Consider the following 18,071-nt stretch of genomic DNA (forward strand, 5'->3'; position numbering starts at 1 on the left):
ACACTTGGGAAGGGTGTCACATTTTTCATGCTTTTTTCTGCAACCATGCAGGCTAAAACATTGATTTTCTTTTTAAAAACTGATTCTCACATTCACATGACTGCAGCAGCTGGGGATTTTAGGAAAGCATCCATTGCTGTGAAACTCACAATAAGAAAATCACAAGAGTTGAGACTTATATTGCATCAAGTAGACTCTAATTTTATAAACATAGGAAATATAACGGAGTAATATGATTTATACCACTTTAGCTAAGCAAGGATTCCAAAGTTGTTGACAATTCTATTTCTCAATCTATACACCAGTATAGATTGTGAAATCCATTTAGGCACAGTTGGGACCGTCTTATTTTCATTGCCAACTAATACATAAAGTATAAAAATATGCAGAAATTTTTGAGAAGAATCATCTTTAGGAGAATTACCCCAAAAAATCTTTGTAGCCAGTGGTAAATTTTCATTCTATCCTGAGAGTTCATTTGCTATTTGTTACATTTCCCTTGGTATTTATGTAGTTTCACAGTTTCAAACTAGAAAATCAGCACCTGTTTTTTCCCGTTGGTATGAAATTAGAATCTTTCAATCCAAGTTAGCCAGTTAAACCTGTTATTTCTCATGTTTTCATGGTGCTTCAACTGTCAGTGGTGATGGTGAAGAACTTAACTTTTTACAAAAAGTAGGGGAAAATAAATAAAAGATAATCTTTGAAAGTAGAGATTGACAAGAACTGTTTGGTCACCAGTCCCCCTTTCTACCTCTGTGTTGGTATAAGATTGGTCCTTATTGTGTATCTTTTACTACTCTGTCTGGTCCTGTTTTAAATGTTGAAGTGAAAGGGATTCCATTATTTCTTTTGCAAACCTATTGCATTATAATACATCTCATTCTTAGGAAGTGATAACCCTGGGGTTTTGTTTGTTTGTTTGTTTGTTTTGGCTCTTCTTAATTTTATCTCATTGCTCCTTTTTATACAATCCCTTGTACAACCATTTTCCACTTCATCGGTATTTGTAGTCTTCAAAAGGTAGTTGTCTCTCCTTGCCTGAGGAGGTTTAAAAGAGAACTAGATAAATTCATGGAGGTTAAGTCCATTAATGGCTATTAGCCAGGATGGGTAAGGAATGGTGTCCCTAGCCTCTGTTTGTCAGAGGGTGGAGATGAATGGCAAGAGAGAGACCACTTGATCATTACCTGTTAGGTTCACTCCCTCTGGGGCACCTGGCATTGGCCACTGTCGGTAGACAAGATACTGGGCTGGATGGACCTTTGGTCTGACCCGGTATGGCGGTTTTATGTCTCATAACTGCTTAGTTTTTATTTAGCCAACTTACACAGTGTGTTCTTTCATGTCCATGGCATCATAAGTCAGTCTCTCTTTAGCACCTCCATATTTTTCCGTGCTCTTCTCTGAATTCCCACCTATTCACATTACAGTCAGCAATCTACTGTTTTAAAAGCACCAGACTCAGTGTGGCCTGATATTAGTTTCAGCACCGTTATATGCTCAAATACAATACATGGTGTAAAGTCTTACGGTGACAAAAAGAGGAATATGAATTTTTAGAACTCCTGTGGGAGTTCATTGGGATCACATATATCATCGCCCTGGTCCTGCAGAGAGAAGTAGAATATGGGTCATGTCAGTGAAACTCAATAAGAGAGAAGTAAAACTGAAATGGCTTTTGGCAAGGAATGTATGTGTGTAATTTTTTGTGTAGATAAGAAAAATGATTTCCTATGCAATATTCTAAAGGAAAATGTGTTTTGGGGGTAGTTTATGTTTTAAACTGATTGCTAATATTTTGTTAGTTCATGGTTGATGATGCCCTGGTTCTAATTTAGTAGTTGAACTTCAATTCTGTGTTATTTCAAAAGAGAACTTTCTTTAGTTCAAAGAAAGTACAGTGGTAATAGGATTTTTATCAAATAATTACAATGCAGGTTCAGGAGCTACTCAATGTATTTACCTTTACCTGTAAATAGGTTGTGTTCCCATGCTGAAGTTTTGAGAGAGGAACCAGTCTTGTGTGTTTTAGGGATTTATTAAGATAATAAGTAAACAAATATAAATATAAGCAAAATATGTCACTAACTAATTTACTTCCAGTTTCCCTAAACTAATCAAATACAACACATTGTGATGATCAAATCAAGGTTACAATTGGAATTCAATCAATAAATCAATGGTTCAATTTATCTGATTTGGCAATTACTATTAAGTCAATGTATAAGGTTGACACAAGAATTAATTCAATATTTCACAGGAAAGTTAAGGAAAAATACCTTTCTTTTGGTCTAACTAATTGGGCTAAGTCTGCTAAAGACAGAAGCTGACTCTTGCCTTTGTTCTAAGGAAGTATAACTCTCAGAATGATTTCTTTATAGCTTCCCACTTTGGTATTCCACTAAGTTTCTCTGAACATACAACTGATGTTAGAGTCTATTTACTTAACTTCTTCTCTTTTACACATTATACAGTGTCTGCATCATTCTGACACTTTTACAAAGAGGCAGAAGTGTTAAATCAGGCACTTAGCAGCTTTGGAATAACACTTTTAACCCAAACTAGTCTCTTACCTTACAAATAAACTTGCCAGATGTGCGCCTGTGAGGCGTGGGGATTACTGTCTTCATGGGGAAACGGTTAGGGATGCACAAAACCACACACTCACTTTATAGCATTGTTGGAGATAATCTGTCGACAGAGGGAGCAAGTGTGAACACCCTTTAGTGATTTTTCTTTTGTCGACTTTTGGGTGTCGACATAAATTTTGTCAACAAAACTTGGTAGTGTAGACAAGCCCTTAGTTAAGAAATAGTTCTGATGTTGCAAATAACTTGAGCGCATTTAGCATGCAGGTAGGTGCCTCCCCACTTGTTTGTAGCTTCAGGCTTGGTTTAGCTGATGGTCAGGGTCTTTCACTTCTCTGGATGGTCAATCCAGGGATGAGAGCAGGATATAACTTCAGGTATAATTTTTAGTGTGAGAGAGTCCCCGCCCTTTCCTTCCACATGGCTAGTAGCATGTAGCGTTCAGTCCTCTTGCTGCATCTTGGGGACCACCCTTCTCCAATAAAAGAGTTGAGCATGTTGACTGTAGCTCATCAGGAACCAATAATTTGGTATCTTGATCTGAGGTCACAGTAAAAGATTCCAGTCTAAAATGGACATTTTCTTGCAAAAGTCTGTTGATGATCACAAACAGATGTCCTCCTGGTAAGCAGGACATGTAAGAGGCTCATCTGAGAAGGAACTGGTAACAGATTTATGTTTAGGCCCTACATAAGTGGCTTAGTTGTTTAAATATAATTAATGGCTAGTTAGCATTAAACATTCACTCATTTCCACAGTGGCACTGGAACAGTTTTTAGAGTGGGGGTGCTAGAGCTGGGAATGGGAGCAGGGCCATTGCTCCGGGAGATGGGGATGTGGACTGGGGAAAGACGGCCGAGGCTGGAACCACAGCCGGTGAAGCGCCAGGCAGAGGCCAGGAGTGGAGCCCCGGGTGCAGGGCCAGCAGCAGAAGAGCCCCTGGGTGCGGGGCCAGCTGCTGGGACCCCACATAAAACTCACCCATAGTTTCTCCGCCTATCCACTTCCACATATCCTCATGACAGTAAGCACGACAAAGGAAAAAGGGACTCGGAAAGGCAGAGGCAGAGCCTAGGGTGAATGAGTGACCTTACCCTTGTGCCTACAAGCCAGAAAGCTGCTTCAGGCATTTCTTAATAATGGTTACTTAAACATTTTGCCAAATAAAGTCACTCAGGCCTAAATTCAAATATGGCCTATGTTCCCTACAAAAGCAACCGTTTACTTACGTTCCTGTAATTATTTTCAGATCACATCCATCAACAATGTGGGAATGAGAAAAGCTAAACGTTCTTTTTCATATTAATTATTTCGTAGGTAAAAGTGCAAAGAAGTGAAAGAGCATTTAAAGTTATAAGAACGTAAGAACGGCCATACTGGGTCAGACCAAAGGTCTATCTAGCCCAGTATCTTGTCTTCTGACAGTGGCCAATGCCAGGTGCCCCAGAGGGAATGAACAGAACAGGTAATCATCAAGACACAAGGTAGGTGGGGTAATATTTTTTATTAAGCCAGTTTCTACAGGGGGAAGGTACAAGCTTTTGAGCCACACAACTTGAAGAAGAGCTCCAGTAAAAGATATTACCTCACCTATCTTGTCTCTTTCATATCATGTGATCAACATGGGTAAAGAATACTGCAAACAATTACAGTTGTGACAGGGTAGCATATGTGAGAATCTATAACAAAATAGTTTCAGCTACAGTATCAATTATGTTATAATAACTAAGCTATAATATTGATCAGTCACATTAAGATATTTTAACTCCAAGAGAGCAATGTAGAGGGCTGATAACATTTTGGAATTCAGAAGAGATCTACAAGAATGACTTGAGATCTGGAAAATTGCTTTACTGGGAAAGACTTAAGAAGCTCAGTCTATTTAGTTTAGTTCAGGATAAGAGTTGACTTTACTACAGTGTATAAGTATTGGCACAGAAAAAAAGATTTCTGAAAGTAGATTATTAGAAGCTGAAGCTAAATAAATACAACTAGAAATAAGGTTCACATTTTTAACAGTGAGTATAATTGGCAACATACCAAGGGATGTGGTGGATTCTCAATTACCTGAAGTCTTTAAATCAAGATTTGATGTCTTTCTTTGACAAGATATGGGCTTGATACAGGAATTACTGTGTGAAATTCTATGGCGTATGTTTTGCAGGAAGTCATACTAGACCACAGTAGTCTCTTCATGCTTTAAAATCTATGGCTCAGATCCTCAAATTATGTAAATTGTTATAGCTCAAATGAAGTCATTGGAGCTATGACAATTCACACCTGCAGATGTACATATACTGCTGGCCTGACTTTCCATTGTCTTCCATCCTACATAGTCATACGCCTGTGCAGCATGAGTGCAAAATGTTATCAGATCAGAATGGTAGCAGGGGTAAAATGGTTATCCACATTCATCTCACTTTGCACAGAGATAAAATAACTACACAAGATGCAAGACAAGGAGAATCAGGCTCTCATGAGAGGAAGTAGGGTTACCATACGTCCGGATTTCCCCGGACATGTCCTCCTTTTGTGTGCTAAAAATAGCGTCCGGGGGGAATTTGTAAAGCTCTCACAATGTCCGGGATTAGCAGAGAGTGGCTGGGAGGGCTGCAGGGAAGTCCCGGGCTGGACTCAGGAGCAGCTGTAGAGGAGCCGGATCCGCCCTGCATTCTGAGCAGGCAGCTCCTTTGCAGCCCAGTCCGGCAGCACTGTGCAGGGCCAGACCGGGTTTTGTTGTGCAGGGCCAGACCGGGTTTTGTTGTGCAGGGGAGCTCAGCCACGTGTCCGGCTCGGCTGCACAGAGCCCAACACTCTGTTCTGAGCAGCAGGGTAAGGAGGTCAGGGGGCAGGAAGGTTCTGGAGGTGGAGGTCAAGAAACAGGGGGGGCTTTTTGGGGGCAGTGGAGAAAGTTTTGGGCAGTCAGGGTACAGGTAGGGGGTAGGGTCCTGGGGGGCAGTTGGGGGGGGTCTTAGGAGGGGGCAGTTAGGGGACAAGGAGCGGGGGGGGTAGGGGGCTGTGAGTTCTGGGGGGGAGCTGTCAGGGGGCAGGAGTGGAGAGAGGGATCGGAGCAGTCAGGGGACAGGGAGCAGAGGGGTTTAGATGGGTTGGGAGTTCTGGGGGGGGCTGTCAGGGGGCAGGAGTGCGGAGAGGGATCGGAGCAGTCAGGGGACAGGGAGCAGAGGGGTTTAGATGGGTTGGGAGTTCTGGGGGGGGGCTGTCAGTGGGTGGGGAGTGGTTGGATGGGGCGTGGGAGTCCCAGGGGTCTGTCTGGGGGTGGGGGTGTGGATAAAGGTTGGGGCAGTCAGGGGACAAGAGGCAGGGAGGCTTAGATAGTCCTGGGGGGCAGTTAGGGGCAGGGGTCCCAGGAGGGGGTAGTCAGGGGACAAGGAACGGGGGGAGGGTTGGGAGGTCAGGGGGGGGCGGGAAGTGGGAGGGGCAGGGGCGGGGCTAGGGCGGGGCTCCTCCCGTCCTCTTTTTTGCTCGCTGAAATATGGTAACCCTAGAGGAAGAATGTATAATTTTGGGTGTAGTGACAGCAGAAATTTCTACACCCTCCAGCTCCTCCAATCCAGAGTATATGCTCTTTGTATGACTGACTGGCAATATGCTATTGAAAATTCTCCTGGTTGTAAAGAAGTAATACACCTTAGAAAGGTAATATTTTCAGTAAATGTATTACTTCATGTAAAAAATGTATTTCCACTGGGAAACACTACAAATGTTAGGGTTTCAGAGAGTTATCTTGAATGTTAGTATTTCTAACGAATGAGTGCCTTTAAAGAATAGTTTAGGCAAGAAGAATTTGATATACTGTATAGAGAGCTACTGGCTCCAGTGAGGATTTCAATGCAAAAAGGCATTTCCACCGATACATCAAATACTCTAATAATGTAGAAAAGGGTATTTAGTTTTTTGCTGCCAGCCATAGACCAGTGCAACTGCAGCTGTATTCCCCCCTCTATAGTCCAGAAAAGGTATCCACTCTAGGCTTCCAGCTCCTCAGCTGTTTCCTTCCTTGGGCAGAGATTTGTGTCTCTCCCTCTTCTCAACGAGGTGTTTCCAGGCTGCACAGTTCCCCGATTATACTGTGAGCTTCCCCACAAAAGACAGACTGCCTAAGCAGGCCTGCTTCGCTTCTCTCCTCAGAGACGGCACACAATGTAATTGCCATGGCTAAGTTACCACATGGCCCTTTCTAAGCAAGCACATTTATTCTTAAGGTGAAAGCGTTGCAGAGAAAACATATTAAAAACAATGAAAGAACCTACACATGTGCTAATCAGTTTATCAGGCATCTCCCCATGAATCCCAGCAAGGGCTCTGGTTGGTGATTAGTCCTTCAAACCTCACACAGTGGTTTTTTACCTGTGGTCACAACTTCATCAAAGCTTCAGCTCAGAACTAGCTCCCAAATCTTATGGGGCTTCAGTGAGCCAAAGACCTTCCAACCCTTCCCTGAGGATTGGGCTCCCCTTGGGACAGAAGGTCCTGTCTGTCTACTGGATCAGAGAGAAGGCCCTGAGTCAGTTTTAACTCAGGCTATTTAACCAAAAATCTTTTCTTTGACTTTTAGTCTCTGGAGAATCCAGTTTGAAGCAATATTAGTGATTCTCTCATCAGTTGGTGGCACCTCTCTGGAGGTGTTGAAACTTGAGTGAATTTGCCTAATCACCCTCCCACTGTTCTTAGTTCCTGGAGGACTGTGGTCCCCTACCCCCATGGTAATTCATACAATTCCTCAATAGTACATAAACATTTGCACTTTCAATACAATGTACTCCTAAAATACTTAAACGTAATTCAGTAAGGTTTAAAGTTATAATTCAGTAATGTGTGTCCAGGATATTGTCATATCTGTTACATTGGTGCCATATAAAACAGGGGTACTAAATCCCTAAATTTTTTTTTTTTTTTTACAGGTATTGTGTCCCTGATCTCCTTGGCTATCCTGTCTTACGAACGCTATAGCACCATCACCCTATGTAACAAACGAGGCTCTGACTATCAGAAGGCTCTGCTAGCAGTTGGTGGTTCCTGGCTTTATTCTCTGATCTGGACAGTACCACCGCTCATTGGCTGGAGCAGTTATGGGATTGAGGGGGCCGGCACAAGCTGTTCAGTACGTTGGACCTCCAAAACAGCTGAGTCTGTGTCCTATATCATCTGTCTCTTCATATTCTGCTTGGTCATCCCTGTAATGGTCATGATATACTGCTATGGGCGTCTCCTTTATGCTGTTAAACAGGTAAGCTATGATATGCTAAATGTAGGCAGTATAAATGATCTGAGAGATGTTGCCTCTAGGAAATATCATTTTCCTTTAAGTATCTGGTTATAAGATGCAGTACTGATCAGTGCTTTCGAGTGGAGCCCGGAGCTGGAGTGCGGAGCAGCTCCGGAGCAGTGGAGCTGCAGGTTTTTGCCTAGAGCTGGAGCGGAGTCGGAGAACAACTCCAAAGGCTGGCTACTGATAAGAAGAAAAAAAAGGCAGAAAAAGTTGTGGAGAAGGAAGATGGACTGCACCAAGTTTTCTTATTTTTCTCAACTTGTAACAGATGTTTGGGTAGCCAGGTAAGTCCCATAGAGCATGCTGGCACTCAAATTAACAAAATGGAACAGCAAAATATTGTATGTTAAACGAGCCAATGCATTTGGATGAGCCCTGCAGTCATATCAACGAGGGCTTTCATCATTGTTCCCCATTTCAGTCCTACATAGATGACATTCTCATATCGCTGTCTTTTAAAATACTAGGTCCTAATTCAACACTCACGTAACTCCATTGTAGGCAGTGAAGTTACACTAAAGATGAGTTTGACCTTTCAACTCTGATACACTTTAATAACAAAATTGATTGAAAAAAAAAAGATTCAGTGCACAGCCCCCTCTTACTTGGAGCAGCATGGAGCATCAGGCACTCTGAATGTTATCTTCAGACATAGCCGGCTGGAAGACAGAGCACTGTGAAGTTTTGATACTGTTGGAACAGTGGTGAAGCTCAGTGATGAATAAGGAAGGAAGGAGTGAATGCTTAGGTCTTGTCTATATGGGAACACTGGAAAATTAAAATGGATTAACTAAAAGTGTGAAGTTAAAGAGCATTAATTCCCTGAGTGGATGCTGTCATTCAGAAGTAAATTAGCCTTAGTTCCTGCTTTGGTTTAAGCCTGCGGGATTCATTTTACACCTTTAGTTAATTAGTCTTAACTCTCCTGAGTATCCTTGTGTATACAAGCTCTTAGAGGCGGCCCAGAATAGAGTGCATACTCCTAGCAGTGATCACAAAAGTATCATTTTCTTACTCATCTCTTGCTTCCCTAAATATTTTGTACTGTCAGCCATCATCATAGCATATGAATATCTATATAGATAAAGTGCCAATGGCATATGCCAGGGGGTTCTCAACCTTTTTCTTTACAAGGCCCCCCCAACATACTATAAAAACTCCACAGCCCAGCTGTGCCACAACAACTGTTTTACTGCGTATAAAAGCCAGGGCTGGTATTAGGGGGTAGCAAGAAGGACAGTTGCCAAGGACTCCACACCATAGGGGGCATTGCGAAGCTAAGTTGCTCAAACTTTGGCTTTAGCCCTGGGTGGTGGGGCTTGGCCCCGGGCTGCAGTCCCACATGGCAGGACTTCAGCTTTTTGCCCTGGGCCCTAGTGAGTCTAATGCCAGCCATACTTGGTGGACCCCCTGAAACCTGTTCACGGCCCCCCAGGGGGCCCCAGATCCTTGGTTGAGAACCACTAGCATATGCCTCATTTGCTAGGTACTGCTGTAAATATCAGTGTCACTTTATTCAGTTTTATTTTAAAAAATGAGTAATATTATTTTCTTACATATGCATGGTTGGTCTCAACCTGGAATGGTGAGCATGTTGAAAGAGCAGAATGTTGGAGACAAGATTTGAGTGCAATTCATAGCCACACTGAATTTAGATCCAAAGGGATTTCTGCAGCATGTGGTATAGAAAAATTACTTGATTTTATTGCTAATTGACCATAACAGAGAAATAAGCAGTAGGAAAGGTGTGAATCCTCCCCTGAGGCTTTTCAAAAGACTGGTTTCTGGTCAAGTCAGAAGATCAATGGAAAACATTGGGACATTTAGGTTAGAAACACATGGATTTTATTAAATGATGGAAGTGGAAAGGAGTCAAATTGGAGTCTTGGATATTTTTTCAGAGGGGTGGGCCCAGGAGACATGGGGAGCTCAGATTAATTCAGAACAAAGGAATTACCATATTGGATTAGACCATATCAATACATAAAAGATGTATAGATCCAGGTCTACAGAAGTGGTTTGATTACTACAAAGTCTGTATCAGATAAACATTGAACTGTTAGACATAGCATCTAATTCACATCCTGTCAATATTTTAAAATCTTCTTAATAAGACTCCTGTTGCTGAAAAATAATATAGCAAAATCCTTACCACATTCATAATGTGTACTTAATATTCAGTGGTATGAATTTGCTGTAACACATTCATGTAACATGACTTTTCAGAAGATTACCATGGTTTCCAGAAGTTTCTACCATGACTGCTATAAAACTTTCAAAAATTTTCCATAGCAAGCTTGCTTAGAAGATAGAGAGTTTTTTCTCCAGTTTCATGTCATCTAACTATTCATAATCTCACAATATGCAACTATCTTCTGTAATATGCTAGAGAACATTATGGTTTGATGTACTGTACTGTACAGATGAGCTGTGGGTGATAAAAAATTCGCTCCTTTCTATACAGAAATAGGGGGAATATTTTTTGTAATAGAAAAATATTTGAGAGGTTACTATATGCATGTTAATGTTGTTACTTTTCTGAGTGAGCAAAAGAGTCCATTACCAGAAAGCAGAACCATATACTTGTTTTATAGATGAAAAGGTGAGTCTTTTTGTAACATTACCAGTAATATGTTAGAAGTAATGTAGGTCTGCAGCACACCATAATAAGCATAATAACTATGCTGTAGCTGCTGGCAAGTTTTCTAAGATATGCATTGTTACATTTTTATAAGCTCTGAAAGAAGTTTGTACATTAGAAAATTACATGCATAAATGTTATTATACCCAGAGATTAAGAACACAGGAGCTATGCCACTATTAATCTTGTCATGTAAATTCATTGAAGTAGAAGAAATATCTTAATAGACAGGGAATAGATAATGCAAAGACTGGCAGAGTGCCTACGTTTTATTTTCAGGAACTGTAATTGTGGGTCTACTTTTCTCTTTTCCTTTTCAAAATTTAACAGGATATTATAGTTTTCTGGGATACTAGGCATTAGTACTCTGTGTAGTCATTTGTAGGTAATTCATTGGTGGAATTTTGCAAGAATTTCATTAACACACAGGTGTTGTAAAGGATAGCTTTTCCCAAAGAATGTAATAAACTTATAGAAAGTTACATATCAGTATAATCTGTGTTTGAATATTGAAGAACACCTTTTAGATGCCAATATTATTAAACTAAACTAAAAAAATCTGACTGATCTATTATCAAAGTCCCTGTGATTTAGGGGTCTCAGATGACTTTTGGATGGTTTTTTTTTTCAAGTATGTTATCTTAGGACAGGTTTTCCTGAAAAAGATTTATCCTGGATTGCTGGGATTGGTTAGTTAGACTGTGTGCTGCCAGTCTTATGGGCTGCACCTGGGAAACAGAGGTGTCCACCCCAGTCAGGGTTGGACTCCAAAAGAGTCATGGGACAGTGATTGGGAAACAGTAAAATAGGGAACGGTCTGTATTATGATAGCATAACTTAGGCAGAGATTAATATTGAGAGCTCTATAGCACAGAAGGTGCAGTATGATTAGATTCCCAATGGAAAGACCCAAAGAGATCATACAAATGAAATATGATGTGTTCGATAATGAAAATTAGTAACATATAAGACAGGGGTCGGCAACCTTTCAGAAGTGGGATGCCAAGTCTTCATTTATTCACTGTAATTTAAGGTTTTGCCTGCCAGTAATACATTTTAACATTTTTAGAAGGTCTCTCTCTATAAGTTTATATTATATAACTAAACAATTGTTGTATGTAAAGTAAATAATAGTGCAGCGAGGTGAGTGGGGCCGGCGGCTAGTATCCCCGGCTGCCACGGGGCCGGTGGCCGGAACCCCAGACCAGCTGCGGGCTGAGTGGGGCCGGCGGCCGGGACCCCAGCTGGCAAGGGGCCGGCGGCCAGAACCCCAGACCGGCAGTGGGCTGAGTGGCTCAGTCCATTGCCAGTCTGGGGTTCTGGCCGCTGGCTCCTGCCAGCCAGGGTCCCGGCTGCTGGCCCCATTCAGCCCGCTGCCGGCTGAGGGTTCCGTTCATCCAAGCAGGCAGCAGGCTGAGCGGGGCCAGTGGCTGGGACCCCGGCTGGCAGCAGAGTGCCAGTAAAAACTGGCTCGTGTGCTGCCTTTGGCACGCATTCCGCAGGTTGCCGACCCCTGGTATAAGAAATCTCTTCAGCCTACATTATCTCTTCCTTGCATAGCAAGAGACCTGCCAAAAGGACAAATGACAAATGACAAACCAGAAAAGTGATCCATTAACAAAGAGATTCTACACAAAGCCAGTCTGGAATCAATCTCATCAGGAGACTCTCTCTCATCATCTACACTTTCTCTCATCAAGGCTCAAAAATGCCTTACAAAATGTAACTAGAACACTTCAAATATTCAAGAGCAGTGTGAGTAGTAGTTCAATCAGATGTGCAATTTAACACACAAGTCTGAGCCTGCAGTTTTTATTCAGGCAACAGACCTTAGTTAACAATCCCATTGAGGAACATGGAGAAAAGGCTAATGGTCAGACTGATTCCTTTTAGAGCTGATTGGGAGGAAAAAATTAGTTCCCCGCCCCCATGAAAAAAATCATTTTTCAGCAAAAATGAAAATTTTTTTTAGTTTTGGTTTTTGTTTGGTTTTCAAAAACAAATTTTTCTCCCATTTTTGATTTCAAGATTTTTGGATTCCGCTTCCCACTTCTCTCCATTTTTATTTCTTTTCTGCCTTTTTCCACTGGAAAAGGGAGAGTGAGAGAAAAAAAAATGAGGGAAAAATCTGTTTTCCTCATCTTTTCTCCCTTTTTCACTCCCCGCTCTTCCAGTATGAGAAGGTGCGGTAGGGAAGGCGGGGGAAAGGAGAGACGAGATCCCCAAATACAAATACTAAAAATTGAATTTCTTTTGAAAACTGAAACAAAATGAAACTTACAGTGTGAAACAATAACATGAAAAATGTTCATTTTGATTTTTCATAGAAATGACAAAATTGAACTGTTTTCACAGTTTAATTTTGACAAAACAGTATTTTTCTAAGGAAAAAGACATTTGGTTGAAAAATTTCAACCAGCTCTAGTTTTTTTAGAGATGTTATCTGGAAATGCTGCGGGGGAGAGGAAGGGCAAGGAGAGAGAGCTTAAGGCTATGTCTACACTAGTGCTTTTTTCGGTCAGTTATGTAAAAAACCACCCCCTGACTGACGTACGTTTTGCCGACAAAAGTGCCAACATGGACAGCACTATGTTGGTGGGAGACGCTCTGCCGCCTACATAGCTATCACCGCTCATTTGGGGGTACAGCTGTGCTGCTGTAAGGTCTGTAGTGTAGACGTAAAGCTGTAGATTATTTTGTGGCTACTACAAAACAACTTCACAGCTCACTTTAAGCTAGAATCACAAAGCTGAGAATTATTGCTATAGGGATGGCCATTGTGACTACATATGTAGGATTAAAAAAAACCAACTAAAATTGATAGAGCTTTGTAATTCATAAAGAGTAAGAGAAGTTGACTTTGAACTCATTCATCCTTTCCCTCCCCTGAAGGTTTACCCATTGTAGAAATTTGTTTTTTAACATATCTCCAGAGAAGTATAGTCCAAAGGTTCACATTTAACTCCTAAATGGGTACTAACCCACAACAATTTTGAATATGTGGGGAGAAAATAAACTAGCCCACTTGAGTGAGAAATGGGCAGTCTGGTAATGCTGTCCCCAGTGCCTCTCCAATACTCTGCTCCTTCTACCTCTACTACTTTGCCCCTCAAAGCCACTCATCAAGCCAGCTGAGAAATGAAATAATATTTGTTTCCTAGTACAATACCACTGTTGTTCTATTAAAAAAAATGCCATGGACCCCGCTTCCAATTGGACCCCACCAGATTGGTTAGAGAAACTAGTCCTTTGGGTTTTTTGTGACCCTGTTCACTGACCATTTTTTCTTTTTGTAATAAAATATTAAGTCATTAGCAAAATTGATATACCAAACATGCCACTGTTCAGCAGTCTTTTGGGTAGTTTTGGCAATGCACAGTGGGGCAGAAGCAAGTTGTGCAGGGGTAACTGGGAGCAAGGGGTCAACTTCCCATAATACAAAGTTCTCCATCCCACAATATTATCTCTAGCTCATCATTTTAATGCCTGTTTTCAATTTCCCACAAACCCACACTGGACTTGTCGCTCTCTGCCATCTCTGACAGACGCATGGAGCTTGCACACCTTTGCACTACTGCCATGAGTGCTGCAAGCACAAGATGCACAATCCTCTGATATTTGCAGAGCTGCCAGAAGAACCTTGGGGAACATGATGATTTCTTGGAGCACAGATTGCCATGGGAGATAGCACGAACCAATTCACAGTTGTTGGTAGCATTCACAGAGCAGCAGCAGAGGTGGAGTGCCACTTCTGGGCCCAAGAAACCAGCACGGACTGGTGGGATTGCATTATAATGTAGGTTTGGGATGACGAGCAGTGGCTGCAGAACTTTCGAGGTGCAAGGCCACATTTCTGGTTCTGTGTGCCGACCTCGCCTCAGCCATCCAACACAGGGACACCAAGCTGAGGACTGCACTGACAGTGGAGAAGTGGGTGGTGACGTGTAGTGCCATTTTGTAATGGCACTACAAGTCAGTGGGAAATCATTTTGGACTGGGAAAATCCACCATGGGGACCATTATTGTGCAAGAATGCAAGCCATTGTCTCCTGCTACTCAGGACCGTGACTCTTGGCCATGTGCAGGACATAGTGGATGACGCTGCAGCGATGGGGTTCCCAAACTGCGGTGGAACAATAAACAGCATGCATATCCCTATTTTGGCCACAGAGCACCTTGCCACATTGTACATTAACAGAAAGGGCTACTTTTCTATAGTTATGCAAGTACTGGTGGATCAGCGGGGACACTTCACCGACATCAGTGTTGGCTGGTCAGGGAAGGTGCATGACGCTTGTGTCTTTAAGAACACAAAACTGTTCCGAAAGCTACATGCAGGGACTTTCTTTCCTAACTGGTGGATTACCACTGGTAATGTTGAAATCCAGGCTACCCCTTACTCCACTGGCTCATGAAGCCGTACACCGGCCACATCTACAGCACCAAGGAAAGATTCATCTATAGGCTCAACAGGTGCAGAATGACAGTTGAATGTGCTTTTGGTAGATTGAAAGGGCTCTGGTGTTGTTTACGCACCAGGCTGGATCTCAGTACAAAAAATACCCCAATGGTTACAGCTGCCTACTGTGTCCTGCATAATATTTGTGAAGCAGAGGGGGAAACTTGCTGCAGGGGTGGAAGCTGAGCAGCTCTCTGCTCAGTTTGACCAGCCAGATCCAAGGGCTATTAGAAGAGATCAACACAGTGCTATACAGCTCAGGGAGGCTTTGAAAGGGTATTTTAACCATGAGCCACAGTAGTGCATTGTAGTGAACTGTGCTCAACCTGGATTTGCTGTTTTGGGGCCTGGTAGGAATTGTCTGGTGCTTGGTGTACATGCATGAATATAACACTGTCAGTGCACCTATTAATATTTTGATGCTGACTGTGACATTTATGATAATTACTGTGTTTATCACTGATCCTATGGATTGTGAGTGTACTAGACCACTACTTTCACTGCCAGCTGGCATTGTATACCATGTGTTGTAAACTAATAAAGATTAATAATAGTTTTCAAAGTAAGTTTTATTCATTAACAAAAACAGTACCTAACAAAATCTGAACATAATAGTAATTACTTTTGAACTTAAGGGTTCCCAATTTTTTTAAATTGAAAAGCAACGGAAAGGAAAACTTATGTACATGGTAGCAACACATATCAACAGTGGCTCTCAGAGGTCACTGTACGTGAAGCTGTGGTTGTCCATGCTTCCCCTCAGTGTGGCATGATCGGGGTAGGTATGCGGCCTGTGGCCATGTGGGATGCTGAGGGAGGGTGGTGTAGGTAGGCACTATGCTGCAGTTCTCCACCAACTGCAATGGTAGGCGAGCCTGGGATTGTTGAACTTGGAGTTCCACAAGAGTCTCCAGCATCTGTGTTTGCTGCCAGAGAAGCCCCATTATGTCCTGGTGCATCTCTCCTTTCTCTATGCTTTTCTCCTCTCCACTCTTTCCTTCTCCATACAGTCCACAATACTCACCCTCCCGGCCCTCTGTTCAAAGTTTGCTGTAGCACTGGCTTGAAGGATCTTGCAGAATACCCACAGTGTTGTTTTCCTCCTCCTTATTGGGTCAGTTGTTCCACTGGTGTGGAGGGGGAACCATAGTCCGCATAGTATGTACTGAAAGCAAAACTTAATATGCAGAAATCCCCCCTTCCTTTGGTTCCCCAAAGTGTTAAACAAGACATGCTGATTGGCAATTCTGCTTCGGAGTGTTTGTTCATGGCCCCACTAACGATGGTGAGTATGAGCTGCCAGGGTGAGGGAAACGAGGAGGGAATTGCTTGGTGCATGAAACAGAGTATCGGGCAATGGCACTGAATACTGACATGATTTTCCACAGGTGGTGATGGTTTTAGCTCTCTCATTTGTGAGGGTAATGAAGGCAGAGGGAGAGAGAGCACAGCTGCTGATAGCGTCCCAAAGTCACCTGGGCCCCTATGCTGCTAGCCTGTTTAAGGCAATGGTGCCTGCTGAAGTTATTGCCAACTGGCGTTGGAAAGTGGCCTCCTGCAGAGGAAGAAATAAGGCTGCAATCCCTAGAAACCTTCAGGAGAGGATTGGAGAGTACCTCTGTGAAAGTTTCATTGAGTCTCAGGAGGATGCCAGGGACATCCCTGTGTACCTAAACCAACTGCTCTGTATGCCCCCCCTCCACTAGAGGGTAGAAGAAAGATTACTCTATCTTTCTTTGTTGTATCAGTAGCTCTTCTAGTAGAAGTAAATTAATTATGGAATTTTAACTGTTCTGATAAGTTTGGGGGACTGATAAGTGTAATGGGAAATTTATTTACACACTTACCAGACGTTCCTTCCCCTGCTTCAGGCTTGCCCGTGCTCAACTGCAGGGTCTGCAATGGAGACAAAAACAGGTCCTGGCTTGCAGCACAGGTCGATCCCCTAGTTGCCTATCCCCAACATGTGTCCCCCTCACTGGTCAGGGCAGGGGCCTGTGACTCAGGGTATTTGGACATATCACCGGTGGAATGCAGTGTCATGGTGGGGTCTCCATCAAATATGGCATGCAGGTCTTTGTAAAAGCTGCCACAGGCCCAGGAGTACAATATCTCCATTCTACTCCAGGCAGGAGTGTGTCCGGAGCATGTAGCCAGCATGGTTAGCTGGGCAGTTGCACACAACACTGGAGAGATGGTAGGTATGCTCGCTCAGCTGGACAATTGGGAAAAGGCATTTCAAAAATTTTCAGGGATTTTTAAGGCGGGGGGCGCCTCCAGTCTACGTGACCCCTGTAGACCCCTGTATCTACACTCACCCTATGTCAACCTGCGTGCATAGACCGTGGTTCAGTGCTGCTCGGGGAGGTGGTGTTACTATATAGGTAGGCGTAATACCTTACATCGTGGGAGACAACTTTAAATGTAAACCCGTGTACAGCTAGGTCAATGCAAAGTGGCTTACATCAACCTCACTTTGTAGGTTAGACCAGACCTTTGTGCAACTTGGAGATTTTCAGGAATATTTTGGGTCTCCTAAGCCAGCTGAAGTCAATGTGACATTTTGCCACTGACTCCAATAGGCTCAAGGCCAAACATTTTCAAATGTGATCATAGGTGCTGGAACTAGGGGTGCTACCGCAGCCTCTGGCTTGAAGTGGTTACCATTATATACAGGGTTTGCAGTTTGGTTCAAGGGCTCCTCAGCACCCCCACTGTACAGATTGTTCCAGCAGCCCTGGATGTGGTCCTTTAAAGTTAGAGTATGTGGCCTGATTTTCAAATGTGCTGGCACCAATTACTCTTTTACTTCCACAGGAGGGTGCGCAGCTCCAGTGATAAGGCAACTTCTATTTAGGCTTGACTTCATGTCTTCCCTGTGGGCTTCATGTTCCCACTCTCTCCCCCGCACTCTGTGAAGCGGATATTATTATCCCTGTTTTATGGGAGACAGGGGCATGAGGAACAAGGGAGTTAACTACAGAACCCTCTGTAGTGTATGAAGTTTTCTTTATCTGCTAGACGAATAGCAGTCTTTTGCATACACTTTCCTGCTCCTCCTCAACCTTCTCTTCAAGAAGATGAATATAA

The 18,071-nt window shown here is 42.8% G+C and overlaps 1 protein-coding gene across 1 annotated transcript in view; it reads left to right on the forward strand.

The window, feature by feature from the left end:
• Positions 1 to 18,071, forward strand: part of LOC101950447 (vertebrate ancient opsin-like) — a 135,430-nt gene that overhangs the window by 52,542 nt on the left and 64,817 nt on the right. The window contains exon 3 of the mRNA XM_005306967.4: positions 7,514 to 7,839. Within this exon, the coding sequence (XP_005307024.1) occupies positions 7,514 to 7,839 (326 nt within the window). The remainder of the gene's footprint in view (positions 1 to 7,513; positions 7,840 to 18,071) is intronic.

Source organism: Chrysemys picta, chromosome 1 (assembly GCF_011386835.1).
Source record: "Chrysemys picta bellii isolate R12L10 chromosome 1, ASM1138683v2, whole genome shotgun sequence".
Lineage (NCBI taxonomy): Eukaryota > Metazoa > Chordata > Testudines > Emydidae > Chrysemys > Chrysemys picta.